Genomic DNA, 21274 nt, shown 5'->3' with positions numbered 1-21274 from the left:
TGTGATAGGAAAACATCTTGTCTCTATCAAATCCTAGAGGGTTCTTATTTTTTAAAGATCTGTCACGTCACTTGTCGCTAAGTAAAACTTTCCCCTTATTCCCGAAACAAATACTAAATTCTAATCATAACATAACACTATGTAGGAAACGTCTGTATTATATAAGATAAGATATGCTGTATGACTTCACTACACGCAAGGCTCGTAAAGTATGTAGTAAAGAATGAGTAAAATGCATAGACGAATTTATTTTCTAATGCAAACTCTTAAATTTTACTTATTATCCGTATCCCTACCAAAATCCGTTTCGCATAGGGCCCCACAACGGTTGACTCCGCCTTGCTTTTCAGTGACGGGTGAATACAGAGTAGATTATTTGTTCCCCCCCCCCACTCTTTTTTGCCGCTAAATTTACGTAAGGTAGAAATAAAGAAAGAGTGATCTTTCGTAGTCACAACGGTCCTACATTCTATTTTGTGACGGGTGAATACTACTTTTTCTCACCCCCCCCCTCTTTTTTTCGTAGGGTAACTCTAGTTCTTCCGACCTGCAGAAATAAAAGAGTGATCTTTCCTTTACTTCTTCTTGTCCAAACTCCTGAGTCAAGAAAAGAATTATATATATATATATATATATATATATATATATATATATATATATATATATATATATATATATATACATCATATATATATATATATATATATATATATATATATATATATATATATTTAAATATATATATATATATATATATATATATATATATATATATAATATATAGCTTTTATATAGCGCTACTTTCATGCTTATGGCATGCTCAGAGCGCTATGGTCCAATCTCATTCATGGGCCAGTTGGGGGAGGGGTATGCGGGAGAAGGTTTTCCGTGCTGCCTTTAGGTCTGAGTGGGGGTGTCGAACCTCGAGCCCCCTTTATAGGTAGCCAAGCCAAGTTCAAGCGTACTTAGCCTCTCGACCACGCTTCCCACATACGTGTTTATAGTATGTACTGGTTAAAAAACGCGCGTGCATTTTGTTTGTACCCTTTTTACACACTTGTCTAAATGTTATAAAGTCAGATAACGTCGATCAATACTTACAAGTCCATAGTCCGAGAATGAACACCTTCAAGACAAAACAGACTTAGTGTACAGTGATAGTCGGAAACATGGGCTCAAGGGAAACAATTTGAACCAATGTGTATTAGTCCAATCTATGTGTATGGCTATAAATTTTAGTTGAGGAAGTTCTACAGTAAGCTCAAAGTTTATTCGTTAATGAACAAGAACGTTCTACTTGACAAGAAGAGAACATAGTAAGAATTCTTTTTAGTTTAGATCCATTCAAACTATATCTGAATATGTAATTAATCAATGAACGCCTAATTAACAAATAATGCATAGGCCTACATAAAATGTGAAATGTATTATACTACAATATAAGCACGTAGTAGATATTTTTGGCTTAGCGTGACAAAGATATAGGTGTCTCTCCCTATCTAGAATTCTTTTTTAGAACAGGAAATTAAAATAAATTATACTTTTACCCTATAAATAAATCAATCAGAAATATGAATGAAATACAATTGTTATCTACAGTCTTCTTTACAACCATATTAACTAAATGCCCCGATAAATATCTCTTTTTTTTTTTTTTACTGAAACTAATATATTTTAATTACCTGTTCTTGAAAATAAATAGTTCATAACAACAATAGTCTGTTAACTCTTTCTCTCCGTAATTATTTACCACATTCTGGGATCAACGCTGGTATCGTCAGTTAGGAGAGAAAGAGTTAACTAAGTAAACTCAGGTTTTATGCACTAGGATTACAACGTTTATCAAACCATATTTTCAAAAACATTCAGAAATCTTGAACTTTCTTCCAATGAAAAACCAATCACTAGACATTTGGATTTAAGGTACGACAGCTATGAAATTAATTCACAAGCCTTTAGCAGTTTAGATATCTACATTTGGAATGTGTACATTTTACCGTCAATGATCCCTTAGTCTGTTGAACTTTCTTTCTTCAATCTCCCCTTTTGTAATGTGTATGTGATACCCAGAATTATTCTATAACATCACAATTCCATTGCTAGGATCAATCTCTCTAGTTCTGTAATTAGATTCGTAAGTAAATTTTAGCAAATTTGTTTTAAAACAGATGAGGAATAGCCGCCATTTGAAGGTCATCACTTCTCAAATTGAAAATTTGGAAGATTTAAAAAGCCAACTGGAAACGATTGGAACCCATGTCTTAACAGTGAGCATTCAAGTGATACTATTAGACCATTGATAATAAGTTACGTTACCCCAGAATAATTTATACATGATAACATATGGTTTCTTTTGAGGATTTTCATAATTAAGAATCAAAACAATATGCAATTTGTTTATATTTCAATTATGTAATATTAACAATATGTCTCTCCAGTGAACGATTTATCTGTGAATGAGTTGGCAGGGAATCATTATTAGTGTGAACTAATTGTCGGAAACAAGTTGTCTGTGAACCAGTTCTCGGGTGAATCATTTTTCGGGAAGGATTTGTAGTTTTCCTGAGCAAAACAGGTGAAGAAATGTTCAGGCGCTATAATCAACATAAAATCATGTCCGAGTGTCATACACTGCTTGGTAACCTATTAAGGCTCGAATTTGAATCCCGATCTAGAATACGAATTTTAGATTTGTCTCAAGCCAAGATATATGCAGAGACTGCAAAGGCAGAAAAGCAAACTTCCAGATACCTAACATGTCGGCAAAAAAAATTTGTTCAGATCACACTTTTTTATTTTTTTTGTTTCAATACACATTTAAAAAAAATTGTATTGTTTAAGATTCTTATTAAATACTTCTAAAATAATAATAAAAGTTGATTGAAAACAAAACTTTCTGTACTTTTAGGTGATTGAAAAAGCTGAGCTATGGATTGAAGAGAAAGAAAATGATTTCACTTTTTTAGAAATGAGCCAATTCCTGACGAACGAAACGTCAAAGTTTATCATGAAGTGTCATAACATCGCAAGTAAGTTCAATCCAAAGTACGTAAACACACCCTCTCTCTATCACACAATCACACCATCTTTCCTGTATAGTGCAGTGTTTACAGCGACTTTTAAGGTGCCTTTTCGTGCTGCATAGGATTGAACACAATGATGTTGACATACTTCAAAAAGTTTAACACCATCAAATAAAAAGTAGTGCTATAATAATATACTTCTTCAGAGATGTGGCGTTGCAAGGTACAGAAAAAAGATGGCCCCCCCTCCCAAAAAACTAAAAGGTTGAGAGTCAAACAAGACAAAAAAGAGTCATCATATACGTATCTGTACATTTACAAGTAATATACTTTAAATTCTTTTTATTAGCTTGCAAATTCATAATGGATTCCAAAAATTAAACACTGGGTGGAACCTGGACACTTCGACATTTCGAAAATGGCTCTAAAGATTTCCCTAGAAATTCGACAGTGTATGTATATCTTTTGAAAACAGAAAAATAATTGACCACACAGTGAAAACTCTGGTTAGACCATTATCATTTTTCAAAATATAAACTTAAAACCAAATTAGGCTAATTCAAACACACTTTCAGTGGGTATTCCCGCACTCGACTCTAATGTGTCTTTGTATTCTTGTATTCTTTGTATTACTAAAGGAAATTTCTATAAATCAAATTAGAACATAAAACTAAAATGTTATTTAACCTTGGTTAGGCCAATAATAGAATATGCATCCTCTGTTTGGGACCCCTCAACTCAAGAAAATATTAAGAAACTGGAACAGTCACAAAATAGAGCAGTGAGATTCATAACAAACGAATATTCACATTTGACTAGAGTAACACCTTTAGTAAAATCATCACATTTAGTAAGCCTTCAGGATAAAAGACTTAAAAGTAAAGAAGCATTTATACATAAAACACTGAACCATAATCTTCAAATACAAAAAAAAAAAAAACAAGATTACAAAGAGAGTTTGTGTTACACAAACTCAGAGGCGGCCCCCGTCGAAGTCGGATCCCTGTCGGATCTGCATATTCGCAAAAAATATTCAAGAGGTGATTTAATTTTGATGTAAAATGTTTTACACGTTTCGGATATTCCTTCAGAGTTGAAGATAATTACTTCCTAGTCCAAACCTCCCGCAGGACGACGGGGGATGGGAGCGGGCAGGGTTTGAACCCTGGGCCATCCATAAATCTGAACGACAGTCCAGCGCGCAAACCGCACGACCAGGCAGCTTTCCGATGGTCAAAAGTAATAATGTTTCAAAGATTCATTTGCCGTAAATTTAAATTTAAATTTAATAAAAAAAATAGTAGATTAGTTTTAGTATATTAAAACATTACAATATTGATCAAAACGTTTGGAAATGAAAATCTACACTTTTTTTTTACACTTTAAGTTTAGAAATTGAAATTCTACATCTTAATCTAGTCTATTTTAGTCTAAACTAGATCTAGAAATTCTAGATCTAGACTCTAAAATAATTTTAATTAGAATATAAATCCAGATCTAGATATACTGTAATAAAAATCTAGATCTAGTTTAAAAAATCTAGATTAGATCTAAATCAAGATATCATTCCTTTTTTAAACGCGAGTCACATAACGAGGCTTAATAAACATTACTATACCGAGTTCTTTTTTCATTTCATTTGAAGAATTAATTCCATATAACGTCAGAGGGAAAAAAAAACACTACGTCACACGGCCTAGCTAGACTAAAAATCGCCTTCATCTATAAGAGCCATTTATCGAGTGTTCATAGACTTTGGTGCACCCAGTGCGTTCTTTAAGCATTTCATTTAAAAAATTCATTCCATATGACGTCAAAGGAAAAAAAAAACACTACGTCACACGGCCTAGCTAGAATAAAAATCGCCTTCATCATTACGAGCCTTTTATCGAGTGTTCATAGACATTGGTGCACCGAGTGCGTTCTTTTAGCATTTCATTTAAAGAATTCATTCCATATGACGTCAAAGGAAAAAAAAACACTACGTCACAAGGCCTAGCTAGACTAAAAATCACCTTTATCAACACGAGCCATTTCTCGAGTGTTCATAGACATTGGTGCACCGAGTGCGTTCTTTTAGCATTTCATTTAAAGAATTCATTCCATATGACGTCAAAGGAAAAAAAAACACTACGTCACAAGGCCTAGCTAGACTAAAAATCACCTTTATCAACACGAGCCATTTCTCGAGTGTTCATAGACATTGGTGCACCGAGTGCGTTCTTTTAGCATTTCATTTAAAGGATTCATTCCATGTGACGTCAAAGGAAAAAAAAAACACTACGTCACACGGCTTAGTTAGACTAAAATATGTTTTCATTAATACAAGCAATTTTTTCGAGGGTTAATAGACATTGGTGCACCGAGTGCGTTCTTTTAACATTACATTTAAAGAGTCCATTCATATGACGTCAAAGAAAAAAAATTCCATTACCTCACAATAGGCTAGTACCGGTACCATAAAAAAAAATGTCTTTATTTACACGAGATATTTAACGAGGGTTCATAGACATTGGTGCACTGAGTTCTAATAGATATTATTTCAAAAGGATCAAAGCCACATTGTTTTTGCGTTTTGTCTGTCAGTCGGTCTGTCCGTTATCTTGATATAAAAAAAAACAACTAAAAGTTATTAAAAATTGATTAACCTTTATTTTACGTTTCAAAACATAGCAATAATTTTTAGGTATGAACACAATTGAAAAGTTTATATAATAGATTGTTCCGGATGTTTGTATAAATAGTAAAAGAAAAAGAGAATTTCAGATAAATGTAATACCGTTAATTAAATTTTTTGGATGGTCTCGTATAAAAATTAGATGTACTACAGCCACGTGGAGAGATTTTCATACCTTACTTTGGTGTTTGGATTCTGTTTTCCTTAAAAATCGGAACATAATATTAACGATAATTAGATTTTTTAATGTTTTAGGTAGAAAGTTAAATGTACTGTAAGAGAGTAATGAGTTAAAATATTTTTCATAAAAATCCGTAAAAACATTATTTCGTAAATGAGAAGATTATTTGTTTATTAATTAGAAGAGGGAGTTCAAACAATTATTTCGCGTTAGTAGATTTTTAAATAAATTCGGAAATTTCTGGCGACGATTTGTAAGAAACAAAATCCGGAACTTTCTTTATCGATTACAAAACTTCTATGTTATGTTTTACAAGAAAATTAAATGTCTAAAAAGTAATTTTCAGTAATCAATTCTAGTAAATTACTTTTTTTAAAAGCCTTATGCGATTTCAAACAATCATTAGGCATAATTCATGTTTTATAAAACAATATCCGGAACATTTTTACACTTAATGAAATATAAGTCAGTATAGAGATTATGATTTAGCATTAATATGCTATTTACATAAAAAACGGAACAACATATTATTGATAATGTGTTTTTGCAACGTTTAAGCATGGAAATTGAATGTAATATAAGTTAGAAGAGCAAACAAACATTTGTTGGCGTTGATTAGTTTTGCACAAAAAAATCCGGAACAATCAATTTTAGATACTTAAAACTATTGAGATGTTATGGGAGGAACATTAAAGGGTAAATCGGATTTTCAATAGCTTTTAGAGTTCTAGTTTTTTAAATCTAATCGTGACGGACAGACCGACCAACAGACAAAACGCACAAAAATAAGCTTCTTTTATTCGGATGGGGGCACTAAACAAAAAATAAATAAAATCTGATTTTTAAAAAAAAGTTTGAGGAATTGGTTTAGCACCTGATCATGTTGCGACGTTACGCTACTGCACGAAAATCGCTGCATAAAAAGTCCATTTAAAAAAATGTGCGTGATATTTACATACAAAGTGCATTATTAGCCTTTATAAACAAACAGAAATGTTTTCTTTTAATTTTAGCAGCTAGTTGACCAGAAAAAACGTCTTTAACTATTATTTGTATTTGTTGTAAACATTTCCTGTACATTTTAAAAATATATTTGACTTAGTGATACTGAAAATACACAAAAATTGTCCATCTTTGTTAGCATATTGTAACATTGCCTCCCTTACATTTACGTAATTGTTTTAGAATTGGTGTATTTTTATGAAAAAATCGCTTGCATAATTAATTTTATAAATTAAACGGTTTGCTTTTAGAAAACCCAAAGTAGCCGTTGCACCTAAACTAATCAAGCCGGATTTAATGATGAAATAATATTTTTCATATCTCTTCTAGTTTTCGAGATCTGAGTGTGACAGACGGACAGACGGACAGACGGACATTTTGCACAAACCTAATAGCGGCTTTTTCCCCTTACGGGGGCCGCTAAAAATACACAGAAAGACACAAAGATAAAGGCACATTCCTCGTCCCATATGCTAGGACACATTTGTACAAATACTCCTTCTTCCCTAGTGCTATTAGAGCATGGAATGGGTTGCCTGAGCTAGCCAGAAAAACCAGTGACTTGGCGGAGTTTAGATCATTGGTTAATATGCATGACTAAATGCATGACGCTTAGGACGTAATCATCTTCTTTTTGAAGTAACGTCTGTATTATATAAGATAGGATGATAAGATAATCAGTAAAGAGTTGAATAAATATATAGAGTTTAAAGAAGGAATTGATAAAAAAAACACTTTCTTTTGTTATGGTCACACCTCACATCACCTATTCCTTAGTCTGCTAGACCGTTGGGGCTCCATGCAAGATTCGTCGACTGTCCTTCTCCATTCCCCCTCTGCCCTTTGCCTTAGTTAGAACATTTTACTATGGCAGGCCCGTCCATTCTCTTATGTTATCCTCCCATCGCTTTCTCTGTGTGCCTCTTCTTTTTCCTGGTACTGTTCCCTGAAGGCAGGTCTTAGAGAGCCCCGAAGATCTTGTAATATGGCCACAGATTTTAAGCTTGCTTTTTTACGATAGTTAGCAGGTCAACATGGGGTCTAATCACTGCAGTAACCCTGTCTCTAATCTCATGGTTTATGATGCGGTTTGGATGTTATCATGTTGTTACTTGATTAAAAATAAATTCTTAACTTAAATTCAAACTAAACATTCCCTTGTTATTTTTTTTTCACAAACCTCTTTCTTTTGTGAGGCGGCCACATACAAAAGGGATATTATAAACATACGTAATAAGAAAATTACAATATAATTGTTAGTTTCCTTGAGTCGATAGCTGGTAACACTGGACATTAGTAGTTAATCGAACACAGCTTGAATCAACAAATGTATGAAGCGGTCGTTTTGAAATTTTAATAAAATGTGTTGTCAGTGAAATTACGAGCGGATTATTTAAAAGTTGTCAACATAAATGATTCAAACACATTCATTATAATGAAATTGTGTGTTATTTGAAGGAATTGGAATCTAATGAAAAAGTCATTACTGATTACTAGTTTTATAAGCAATGGCATTATCGTTCACCATGCACAAGGTAAAAGATTTTAACATACATTTATCTTTTGATTTCAATATTGATAATTTGCACAAATTAACTTCGCAAATGTTAACGATTATTGACATTAATTATTTAGTTTATTTAAAGGTGACAATAATGAATCAGCTAAAGCAATGTCTACAAGCAGGCTTTCAGTGGAGACTTCTCTATCTGGGTCATGCACCACTAACCGAGGTAATTGCATTTATTGGCACAAGTTAAAGGTGAATATCATTAAAAGATCACCAATTTATGGATCAATCGATCCATAAAAAAAAATTATGTATCTTCCATTTTTTAATAAAATATATTTTTTTTTTTAAATTTCATTTTCGTTATTTGAAAAACAAATTAGATGCTTCGGAGAGCTAAATTAACTAAATATCAACTTTGCGTTTAGTGTTTGTCTTTTTCGCTTGTTTGTATCCGATGAAGACTTTGTGGTTAAATCTTTACTTGTTACTTTGATGTAGCAGTGTTTGCTATGTTTGTCTATTTTATTTTTCTATAGTCTATGTTGAACTAACTATCCAGAGTGCGTTAAATCATCGTTTTATAATTTAAAAGTTTGTTTTGTTAAAAACAGATGAAAAAGAATTTGAAATGTTAAAAGAAAGACTTGAGAAAATGGAGAAAACTATATCGACTCACTCCAGAAAATATAAAACTGTAAATCAGAAATTGAAAGATCTGGAGAACTATAGCGAAACAATACATAGTCAAACAGAACAGAATGATTGGATAATGCAGGAACTCAACTCTGCTAGCGAATTTATGACACAGATCCAGTCTGAGAATGAACTGTTGACTGAGAGAATCACCAGCCATGAACACAGTGTGTCCAAGTTGAATGGTGTGTCAGAGAGTTGGCAGCTGAAACAGAAACGTCTAGAAGAACAAATTGAACAGCTCCAGAAGACAATACAGACCAATGAAAAGTCAAACAGTATGAAAGTTGAAGAACTTGGAAAAGAGGTTCATGTTACTAGTAAGTAAACTTGTTTTGTAAACATCAAGCTTCTTTAAATTTAAAATGTATACATCAGAAGAATGTAATGATAGTTTGATGGTTGATGTGTAGTTATAAGACTAAAGAAAATAGCTACTTACGTTTTCTCATTTTATTAACTGCCTAGATCTTGCCATAAATTCTTCAAATAAAAAGTTTATTGTTTTACAAGACAATGTTACAGCTTTAGGCGTCAAGGTAATATTAAACATTTTATTGTTATTTTATACTTGTTTTTATTGATCTTTAAATAAGCAAAAAATAAATCGTGAGATAATGACTTTTAAACAATCATTTTGATTTGTTTATTAAAGTTAGTAGCACATAGCAGTAGCGTCGCTAGGGGATGTGGGAGTGCGGTCCGCACCGTGTGACACCAACCCTTGTGACGCCACTAACACATAGATACTATAAACATGGCTCCTTTTGTATCGAAAGACAATCAATGCACCAAGATGAATTACTGGTGACGGTTTGTCATCGAATCTGTTTGAGGGCTAACATCATATTGAGTCATATTGACAATATTTTCATATCAGTAATGACAGGGAGTATCCAAGTTTATTAGAATCAATGTTTAATGCACCTCCCGGGAGAATTTTCTTTCTGAAGATTGAGTGCGAATATAAAAGGTCTAGTAAGTTAAATAACTTAAAACGAATGTTAGTGAGGAAACATAGATTTAATAAAAAATACAAACTTCTTCTTTATCACACACTTTTTTCTTTTATAAAACAAAGTTTTATGTAGCATGTTCTTTAAAATTTAGGAATGATCCAATAGCATGAAATAAGAGTATGTTATTTTTTAGAAAATGATGACATAGTTTATATTTAAATTGTTGGGGCGTGGCTTGGAAACAGGAAACAGGATAAAACGTATGCATTCTAACTGAAGACAACTAAGACATCATAACTGAGTTGCTAATAGAATTTTAAATCCTATAACATTTGGTATTTGAAATAGAGTTTTGAATATCTCTTAACTGAGAAGTCAATAGGAGCTTCTAAATAACTGTTTATTTTGTTTAAAAAAAAGGATAATAAGATTCAATTTGACATTATATATCGACATACACCTATAGCATGCGAGTTTGCATCATCTATCTGGGGCAAGATCAAGTTCTTGATGGTTTAGAGCCTGGAAATCAAAGATTTTTATAAATGGTTTCTTTTTTAAACTGGTGTCACGGTGGTTCTGAAGGGCCGAATTCGAACCCAGCCTGATGCCAATCCTTGTCGCTCTGCAGGAGATCCGGGCTTGGAGTAATAATTCCCTGAACGAACGTCCGAACCTTTTAAAATACCAATCAGTAATAGTGTTACTTCCCTTTTTTTCTTATAGCTTTAATGGATCTCATTCACCCAAAAAAACGGTCACGTGATAACATTGATAAAACAAAGAAATCACGTGAAATCCATGTTGATTAAAATTAGATCGTAATTTGTATAGAAGAGATAGAGAAGCACTTGGCTCAATATTTTTTGTTTACGATTGGTGAATGAGGTCCAATACCAGGCTTGAAATGTCGAACCTTTCACTAAGTTTATTACACATTTGTCTTAAAGGTATATATTCTGTCCATTGACTTTCATCATTGGGTTGCTGTAGCAGTTCACGTAATAAAATCCCTCCATTTCACCCGGTCAGCAGCTGTTTTAAACAGGATAACAAGAGAGGGGCCGGTCCATTCTTTTACCTTGTCCATCCAACTTTTCTTTGGAACACCCTTTCTTCCTGCTCCATCCAGCTTTTCTTTGGACCGCCCTTTCTTCCTGCTCCATCCAGCTTTTCTTTGGACCGCCGTTTCTTCCTGCTCCATCCAGCTTTTCTTTCGACCGCCCTTTCTTCCTGCTCCATCCAGCTTTTCTTTGGACCGCCCTTTCTTCCTGCTCCATCCAGCTTTTCTTTGGACCGCCGTTTCTTCCTGCTCCATCCAGCTTTTCTTTCGACCGCCCTTTCTTCCTGCTCCATCCAGCTTTTCTTTGGACCGCCCTTTCTTCCTGCTCCATCCAGCTTTTCTTTGGACCGCCCTTTCTTCCTGCTCCATCCAGCTTTTCTTTGGACCGCCCTTTCTTCCTGCTCCATCCAGCATTTCTTTGGACCACCCTTTCTTCCTGCTCCATCCAGCTTTTCTTTGGACCGCCCTTTCTTCCTGCTCCATCCAGCTTTTCTTTGGACCGCCCTTTCTTCCTGCTACATCCAGCTTTTCTTTGGACCGCCCTTTCTTCCTGCTCCATCCAGCTTTTCTTTGGACCGCCCTTTCTTTCTGCTCCATCCAGCTTTTCTTTGGACCGCCCTTTCTTCCTGCTCCATCCAGCTTTTCTTTGGACCACCCTTTCTTCCTGCTCCATCCAGCTTTTCTTTGGACCGCCCTTTCTTCCTGCTCCATCCAGCTTTTTTTTGGACCGCCCTTTCTTCCTGCTCCATCCACTGTAACGTGGATGAATGTTGATAATGAGTCATGTCTTACAATATAATCTAACAAGAGCTCAACTTTTGCCTCTTCACAGTAATGAGATATTCCTCTCGTTTTGCCAACCACAGTGTTGACTAATTTAAGTACAAACTCTTTTATCTTATTTTTCTGGTATCTGATGCCCAGCATTTTTCTGCAAAATTTACTAGCAGGCTTGAATTTTTTATGTCTCAGCGTTCTGTGTCCAACTTTCTCGACTTATATAGGATATAAGAAAAATGCAGTTTCGATTCTAAAATAGTTCATTTAAAAGGCAAGAGATAGAGAGATGTGGAGAGAGATGTGAAGAGAGATGGTGACCAAGGAAGCAAAGAAAGTCGAAAAAGCATCGGCCTCAGCTCTGGAAGAAAAGCGTGCCAAACGAAACGTGGCGGGCTCCTCTACCATAAAAGCGACGGGAATGTCTCTGGAGAATAGAGCGTGACAGTCACGTGAAAAAGTGTTCTATGAGATGAACCGTAGTCGTTCTAAGACTGAAAGAGGCCAACAACAACAAGGGTCATAGCATCGGTTCTTTTGTAATTAACCATTACTTTATATCTGTGTGAAGTTAAATCAATTCATTAAAAGTAATAAGTAGCTATTTGTGTGATAACTTGAATTTCAATATAGGTAGGTGATGTCTCCTTGGAAATGCAAACTTTATGCAAAAAGGTTGAAGAAATAGGTGAGTAACTATGTTTTCTTACTACTAATAATGATAATGATGATGATAATAATAATTATATATCTTTTGTATCTTTGAGAAAGTTAGCTTTACAAAATTGCTATACTCTAAAACTCAAGAAAATATAAAAAAAAACAAAAAACGATAGCATACATAATATATGTTTAAATCACAGCATCATTTAAACATTACATGTGAAGTTTACATCAGAAAGTTGGATTAGATTCACTGATTTTGTTGACAAGAGAACAAAAGAGTTCGAGTGTCTGTTTTTTCGTGATAAGTGTCTGATTATCTTATCTTATATAATACAGACGCTACTTCAAAAAAGAAGATGATTACGTCCTACGCGTCATGCATTCAGTCATGCATATTAACCAATGACTTAAATTCTGCCAAGTCACTGGTTTTCCTGGCTAGCCCATTCCATGCTCTAATAGCACTAGGGAAGAAGGAGTATTTGTACAAATTTGTCCTAGCATATGGGACGAGGAATGTGCCTTTATCTTTGTGTCTTTCTGATTATTTGATCAAATTGTGTTTTTGTATTCGAAGATTATGGTTCAGTGTTTTATGTATAATTGCTACTTGACTTTTGAGTCTTCTGTCCTGAAGGCTTTCTAAATTTAGTGATTTTACCAAAGGTGTTACTCTGGTCAAAGGTGAATATTCGTTTGTTATGAATCTCACTGCTCTATTTTGTGTCTGTTCCAGTTTCTTAATGTTTTCTTGAGTTGAGGGGTCCCAAACAGAGATTTCTACTCTATAATGACATAATGTTAAATTCGTGAATCACATGGTGCTTTTGCATATTTTAAATGGTTTTACCTTATTTCATGTTTTCCTCCATTGATACTATCAAAAACATGAATACACAATTGTGATAGAAAAAAAAAAACAATATGAAACAATTCACTCAAATGAGCTTAAATAAAAAACAACAACAAAGGTCTTAAATGTACAAAGCATTGAGGAAATATCATAAGGCCAATGTCGACTTTATTCTCCAAGAGACTATTTATAATTAGCCTGGTCGTTTTAAAATCTTCATCTTATGTTACAGCATCTAAAGTTTACCAATTCAAAGAGAAAAGTCTGGCACAGAGCAGTAATACAGCTACAGACAAACCATTGGATTATTGCCAAGTAAGATATCCTTAAAATGTATGTCCACTTTACTGTGTTATATATTTTTTGTCACCCAATACACATACCTATTGTATGTTTATTCTAGATTTATTACTTTGATATTAAACACATTAAATATTTGTAACATTTAAATAGTGTAAAGAGTATTCTTAAATTAATCTTAATTTAACCCTCAATTTCTACAGAGATACAGTTGGTGGTCAGTACTTAGATGCAATGCTAGTGTCACGCGTAGGTCGTAATCAACTTTTTTGAAGTAACATCTGTATTTTATATGAAGAAGATGCTGATAAAGCAGAAGTGATTATTTATTTTTTAAATAGTGAACATTCACGAGACATTTGTTTTTGAAAATGTTTGGTATTTAAAATTTGGAATTCTAGAGTTCAAAATTTTACTTTATATTTAACCATTTTCTTTCCCTTTAAGATTTAATTTTTTAAAGCTTATATATATATATCAACTCACAGTCTCTGTCTGTGTAGAATCTTGTACACGCCATTTCTTTCACATCCCATTCTCGAATGAAGTTAAAACTTTTCACAATTATTTCTTGTCGATGACAACACATTAAACAATGAAAAAATAACCAATTAATTAATCATTAACCCTTAAAACGCTTGTGGTAGTTAAGCCTCTAAATCTCTAAACATTAGAATTGTGTATGCACTCATTGTAAAACAGTTCAGCACTTTAAGGGTTAATCGTAATTATATATATATTTTTGGACAAAGACAGTACTAAACTAAGAAGAGATAAAACTTGTGTAAGAGAATTAGGCTGTTCACTAACATTTTAAAACTAAAATAAGGGCTATAAAATCTACTTTAATAAGTAGCTCAGTAGCCAAACAGTCGGCCTTCCATCGTGGAGGCAATAGTTAAAATTCAGTCTATATCAACTTAAAAAAAATGTTTTTGAATAGACAGCACGGAAACCTTCTACCAGATAACACCTTCCCCTCCCCCACTGGTCCACAAAAGATAGATGATTGGTTGCATAGTGCATTGCTATAAGCATGAAAGTGGCGTTAAACAAAAACAATTGATAAAACTATTCCCAAATCAAAGATTCATTATTGTTCGTCTAGTCTAGATCTATTAAAAATAATTACTTGATTCAAACGAATTTATGAAAATTCCATCAGCAGAATGTTTTTTTTTAAAGATCATTTTGAAAAATATTTTAATTGTAAATTGTCTTTCAGTTACAAGATGTTTTGAATCAAGTTGTCCTATTAATGGAAAACACTAAAGGTATTTATAAAATTATATAGGCTAACCTTACTTTTAGCGAAAGACTACCTAATCTCAAACCTCCTTACTTCCCCTCTTCTATCTCTTGGTCTGTTGGACCGTTAAGGTACTACACATGATATATGGACTGTCTTTCTTTATTTTTCTATATCTTAAAAAAACTAGACAAGATTCTGCTACTACGCTTTTGCGCACGCTCCATTGGCTTCCCGTGAAAGCGAGAATCAGTCGCCACACTTAGTCATCAGTGTATATATAACAACGAGATGCCCTTGTACCTTAGCGAACTGATTACTCCATATGTCCCCCAGAGAGCCCTGCGCTCAATGGACTCAACGCTTTTAGTAGTGCCACGTTTCTCCCTCAAAAGCTACGGTCTGCGGGCTTTTTCAGTTCTTATATCTTATATAATACAGACGTTACTTCAAAAAAGAAGATGATTACGTCCTACGCGTCAGTTCACGGACCAAAGGTTTGGAACTCACTCCCCATTGATCTCAGACAGACAACATACTACACCAATTTTAAGAAGAACATTAAGACCTATTTGTTTAAAACTTTTTTTTAGATTAACTGTCATTTTGACTAACGTGTCTGTGTTTGTATTGTTATTACAGCGCTTTGAGCCTACATGTTGTTTGTTAACAGCGCTTTATAAATAAAATTATTATTATTATTATTATCTTTTGCCTTTGACTAGAATTTCTTTCAATGATAAGCCCGACCATTCTCTTTGTCTCTTGCCTCTATTTATTATCCCTGGTAGTACTACTGCTTTCTGATTTAAGGTTCTTGTGAGCCCAAAGAATCTCGTGATATGGCTATGCAGTTTAAGTTTGCGTTTTTTGATTGTTCAAAAGCATATTTTAGTTTAAAAAATGTGTATTTTTGAGCTTGTTGAGGGTAAAGCTCGGGAAAGAAGTACTGACGTAAATCCACAACTGCAATTCTATATTACGAGCATGCTACAGTCGGACACTTTTTAATAAACGACAGTGTTGCCAACTGTAACCTTAAGAAGGCAAAATCGAAATGTAAAAGTTTCTGACCGGTTGAAATTCGGATATTTTTTTTAGTTACCTCTTTTGTGGAAGCCACAGTAGCACCACATGCCCTCCCTTAAAACCGGCCCTACATATTGGGCACTGGCATACAGGCAATAGCTCAATGATATCGAAAAACGAATGTGATTAAATAATCATCTAGTTCACTGGTTCCCAAACTTTTTTGTCTCGTAGACCCCTTACCATGTTTTCTAATCTACGATAGACCCCCTGATTTACTTTTTATTGCATTTTTTTTTGCAAATTTACCTATTCCATTTTTTAAAACTTATTTCTAACTGAAGTGAGTCGAAGTATGAACAAGTAATTTAAAGCTACATTGGAAGTAAGAAAGCTCTATCTTGTTTATTGATAAAATTCAAATTTAAACCATTTAAATAACAATATATATTACTGGGATCACCAAACACATTGGAAAAGTTGTTTTTTTTTTTTTTGCAGGTTCATTGATTTCATTATTTAATAAAATTAACCTTCAAATTTGTGTTTCAAAAGCATTTTTTTTACATAACTTCGTTCCTTATATCTGCGAATGTAGAAGTCCTGACGTGCATTCTTTCATTATACAATACCGTAGTGTTACACATCTTTCTATTCCTAGGTCTAAATCTCTAATTCAACTCTAAGATGTTATAACTTCCCTTCGCAAAGATAGTTTTATACTTTAACACATGAACACACTAATTATAGTCCATTAATTTCATATTTTAATCAAATTAACATTCAAATTTGTTTGTTCTGAAGCATTTGTTCATGCATTTGTTCGCCCTAAAGCTGCGAAGCCGTGTTAAGATATATTCTAATAGCTTCATTCATTCGCGTACATCTAAATAACAAGGTCACGCATGCGCATTTGCAAAATGAACTCTATCCAAGCCAATATTTAACTCTAGATTACTTTAGATCTAGATCTATGTCTAACTCAAGATCTATTTTATTCATTAACACATGAACATACAAAATTAAGTCTATTCATTTAATTTTAATCAAATATATAGGCCTATAGGCCTACAAGCAAATGTTTTTATTTGAAAAAAATGGATTTAAGTCGATTAGCTATTTTGATAGCACCAGTCACTCATACTATTTTTTTTTTTTACATTTTTACGCATTCGCTTTTATTGTTTACAAACCACTCTCAGTGACTCATCAACAGTTATACGCAAACAAAAAAAACCGCGGGGCGCGGGTAATATATGTCTAGTATATATATGTATATATATACTTTTTTTTTCTGCGGGGGAGAGGAGAAAAAAAATCAACCCCCCACAGAAACAAAATCCTGGCTACGCCCATGATATATATATATATATATATATATATATATATATATATATATATATATATAGGCCTATATATATACATACCACTATTTACTTTTAATAAATGACCAAACGGTAACTATGAATGCTCAGTAACATACTACATGATTGATTTACTGGAATATTAAAACTTGGATTTATGAGTTTTTAAAATGGAGAAGCATTTTCAACAGAAAACAGTTCGCTATGAAAGATAAAAGTAGCCATTGCACTCAAACTAAGCACACTTTTTGTTCCATTTGTTAGGACAAATATGCTCCTTTCTTCTCTAGTGCTATTAGAGCATGGAATGGGTTGCCTGTGTCAGCCAGGAAAACTAATGGCTTGGCAAAATTTAAGTCATTGGTTAACATTCATGACTAGATTGACCTATGAACACGCATAGCGCGTAGTCATCATCTTTTTTTTTTGTTGTTGTAACGTCTGTATTTTATAAGATAAGATAAGCAAGCCACAAAACACGGTAAAATTGGCTTGTCAGGAGTTTTTCTAGTTCTTAGATCTAAACGTTACAAGCTGACACTGATGGTGTCTAGTCCCCAGAAGTCGTGGCTAAAATGTATAATGAATTGTAAGACAGAATCAATAAGTTTTACATGGAAGATATTGTTGTAACCCTGCCTTGCACCAGTGCTTGAGGTGCGCACTAGCGCACTAGTGAACGTAAACAGGAAGACACTAGAATGGAGAGAAGAACAGTGCATCAGGGATTGTGAAGAGTCTGAATGTTTGGGAAACTAAGAGGCCAACGTTTGTGCTGCCTGAAGGTTGTAATAGGGACCTGGAGCGAAGCGGGGAAGGCTGTCGTTGGTCCACATTCGGGTTAAGTAGCAAAGGACTGGTATGCTTAGTAGTAAGACTCTGAGGAAAGTGAAGGATGTTATGTGTTTACCCTAGTGAATAAACACAACTATTTATTTCCTGTTAAACTGTGTTGAGTTGCATGCCTATTCGTTGAGTGCCTAGCAGAGAGTTGCAACAATATATTGAAAGTGTGTGCAGAGAAACAGAGCTAGTTAAGTATCGGAACTGTGAAGATTACTTAATTTTCCGCTTTTTATTACACATTTATACTTCAGTCAATATTTGTTTTTGTTTGAATTCCAGATTATCCGTCAATGTATGTTGTCTTTAGCGCGCATGTTGACCTGAAAACAACGGAGTGGACTTTGAAGAAAAACATGATAGTCAACTGTTTCAGAGCTGTCTCGTACAGCCTGGGTGGCTACGACCCCAAGACAGGAATTTTCACAGCGTCCTGCTATGGTATTCATAGATTTCGTGTGTCCATTTGCACCAGCACTGACCAGCATATCCAGTTAGGTCTTTTCAAAGAGGATATTAATCAGACCTATCAGACAGGGTATCAGTATTACCCACAAGTAGGCAAAATACCCCCACCTCAAAGAAAATCATCGAATAGCAGAAACAGAAAACCTCACCAAATGTCAAAAAGTTTTGGTCAATGTGACCCTGAAGACGTTGGTGAGTTTGACGACGATTTTATTATTAGTGGAAATTTGGATCAAAGCCAATGTAGTGACGAGACGTTGGTGGCGACATCTTTGGACCAGGTGGAGAAAACCGAGAGAATGAGTCGTATCTTGTGTAATGTGCAACTTAACCAAGGAGACAAGCTGTATGTTAAATCTCTAACTACTTGTCCGAATCTGCAATTAAATTCTTATTCTCAATTCAAATGTTCTTTTCTCGTTTAAATATGATGAACGAACTTTGGTTAATTTCCGTAAAAATATGGAAAACAATGGACACATTCATAAAATCTAGATCGAGAAATATTTTTTTGCATCTATTTTTAACTGTGCCTGTCTGTCTGGTAAAAGGTTCGAGCAATCTCGGATCAAGTTGAAATTTTACAGGGCAGAATTTAAGCAGGTGAAGACCTTGGAGGCCCTAATATGCGTTGGAAGTATTAAATAAAATTTCTTTAACTTATGCTAAGGCAATGACATTATAATGCTTGTATATTTAATCTCATTTTCCTTTTTTTTACATTTATTTTACATATTTTTAGATGTTTTTTTTAGCTTCTTAACTAGAGGAGGTCTTTATTTAAGGTGAGGACCTTTGAGATTGCACCGTATTTACCTGCTATAAATCTGATTTTTTAGGGCCGACCTTGGATAACTGGAAGCCCAACGCGAATGGAATTTTGTGTCCTCAAATGAAATAGAAAAGCAAAAGCTAGATAAAGAAAAACAAATACGCAATTTATTAAAAACTAAGTGTACTCCAACAATAACATTGAGGACAAGTTCCGATATTTCTTATCCAACAAAAAAATTTCCTGTGAGCGGCCTCCACCAATCGGATATCTTAAAATTACGAGGTTTATCTCCCTTTCTGTTATATTAAACAAAGCTAACTAATTAGTACTAAATGATAAACTTTTTGGATTGATTCATATTGTTATCGACTATAAATAATTATGCGAAATTTCAACTTGATCCGAGAATGGGAAATGGAAGGAAAAACATGTTCGAACTTTTTACCAGACAGACAGACATATGGACAGACAGAGTTGTTATAAGCTTTGTAAAAATTACCTGCTTTCGTTTTGTGCGTATAGTGTAACAGAAAAAAATAATTACACAACTTATCTATTAATATACTCTTATGAACAATAATAACGTATTTATCTGTAAAATGTAAAACATTTTTATTGTATTTTTATTGTTGTGTGTTTATGTGTGTTGCTTATTTCACATCGATCTTTTTATTTTAAAATATTTTTTTTGTTTCGTTATCCTGTCGTTCTAATTCCTCTCTCATTTGTGTATTCCGCATTTTTAAAGTTTCGATATGAAGAGTACCTCCTTGCCCCACCCTCCTGCAGGATGGAAAGGGCTGGCGGCGGGCAGGGTTTGAGACTATCGTAAGGAAAGGCGGAAGAGCCTCCTGAAAAATATAATAACATGCTGACATTCTACTCATCTCTGCCTGTGGTCCCGTCTGGGGCATTGACCACTAGCCAGCTTCCGCCATGCGCCTCGGTTCTGGGGGAGTCTCTAAAACCGAGACCAAACGTTAAAAAGACCTCAACACTGACCTACAACAGTAGACCAATAGCTCATTGCCACGTTATAGGTCTGTACTACGTGGCAACAATCTATTTATCTAAACTCCCAATGTCTCCACGTCTTGCCAGTCTGCTTGGAGCTTGCTTCCTAATCGTAATCATCTTCTTTTTTTTTTTTTGAATTAACGTCTGTATCTTTTAAGATAAGATCATCGCGGCGTCATGTGCTTAGTGTCATATACCAGTTTTAGAACCCCTGTAATATTTGGTGACTAGTAGTCACTGAACTATTCCGTGCAGTTAGCGCGAGATACCTCCTGGTCGGGGACTGACCACGAGGTGGACACCACAGAGGACTCTTGTAGAGAGAGGAGCGTTGTTATCTCCTCGAATATAATATACATAAATTAAGCTATTACTATGGTGTATGCTGTTATTATTTCATTGGATTAATTAAGTGAGAAACTGGATGTACAACTTCTGATGGCTGAAGTCGCCAATATCTATTTTGAATTATTACATTTATATTTTATGTAATAAAAACCATGTCTGCTACCAGTGAGTATTTTAGTAATTCTAAATGTTGAGGTCGGAGAGTTCAGTATGTTTGTGTTCTCACGCACCTGCAAATCTAGTGCGTATGAGAAAGTATTTAGTTAAGAAGAACATTATGGTAGCACCAGAAGAGGTATCTACCACACAGAGACATTCGCGTCATCACGCCTACAATAAGAACCAGGCCGTGACACTTAGGTAAAAAGGTAAAGAAAGTTTCTTAAATAAAATTAGTTACGAAAGCGACGAAATTGTGTTGACTTCCTAATTGCAGTGGAACAATGGACGTAATAACGCGCCTTCGTAAGGGAA

At 34.2% G+C, this 21274-nt stretch overlaps 1 protein-coding gene across 2 annotated transcripts; it reads left to right on the top strand.

Annotated features, from left to right (window-relative positions):
• The first annotated feature begins 1118 nt into the window (after positions 1 to 1118).
• Positions 1119 to 19709, top strand: LOC106056090 (uncharacterized). Of its 2 annotated transcripts, XM_056020143.1 has the most exons (10): positions 1119 to 1316; positions 2169 to 2267; positions 2909 to 3029; positions 8530 to 8616; positions 9008 to 9409; positions 9558 to 9628; positions 12522 to 12576; positions 13640 to 13722; positions 14933 to 14981; positions 18475 to 19709. In XM_056020143.1, exons 2-10 carry the CDS (start codon positions 2169 to 2171, stop codon positions 19083 to 19085), a joined length of 1578 nt encoding a protein of 525 aa, XP_055876118.1. In that variant the 5' UTR covers positions 1119 to 1316; the 3' UTR covers positions 19086 to 19709. The 2 variants fall into 2 exon arrangements, with proteins under 2 accessions (XP_055876118.1, XP_055876128.1); XM_056020153.1 differs by lacking the exons at positions 1119 to 1316; positions 2169 to 2267 and having other exon boundaries at positions 2940 to 3029; positions 8519 to 8616.
• Positions 19710 to 21274: the final 1565 nt, after the last annotated feature.

This window comes from Biomphalaria glabrata, chromosome 1 (assembly GCF_947242115.1).
Source record: "Biomphalaria glabrata chromosome 1, xgBioGlab47.1, whole genome shotgun sequence".
In the NCBI taxonomy this organism is placed as follows: Eukaryota; Metazoa; Mollusca; class Gastropoda; family Planorbidae; genus Biomphalaria; species Biomphalaria glabrata.
This window is presented reverse-complemented; position numbering and strand designations above follow the sequence as displayed.

Bases quoted from the DNA above. Each gene is read 5' to 3' on its own strand.
- LOC106056090 (XM_056020143.1), top strand. From the start codon at position 2,169: ATGAGGAATAGCCGCCATTTGAAGGTCATCACTTCTCAAATTGAAAAT. The intron at 12,577-13,639 runs GTGAGTAACTAT...CTTATGTTACAG, and splicing joins CAAAAAGGTTGAAGAAATAG to CATCTAAAGTTTACCAATTC. The intron at 14,982-18,474 runs GTATTTATAAAA...TTTGAATTCCAG, and splicing joins ATTAATGGAAAACACTAAAG to ATTATCCGTCAATGTATGTT.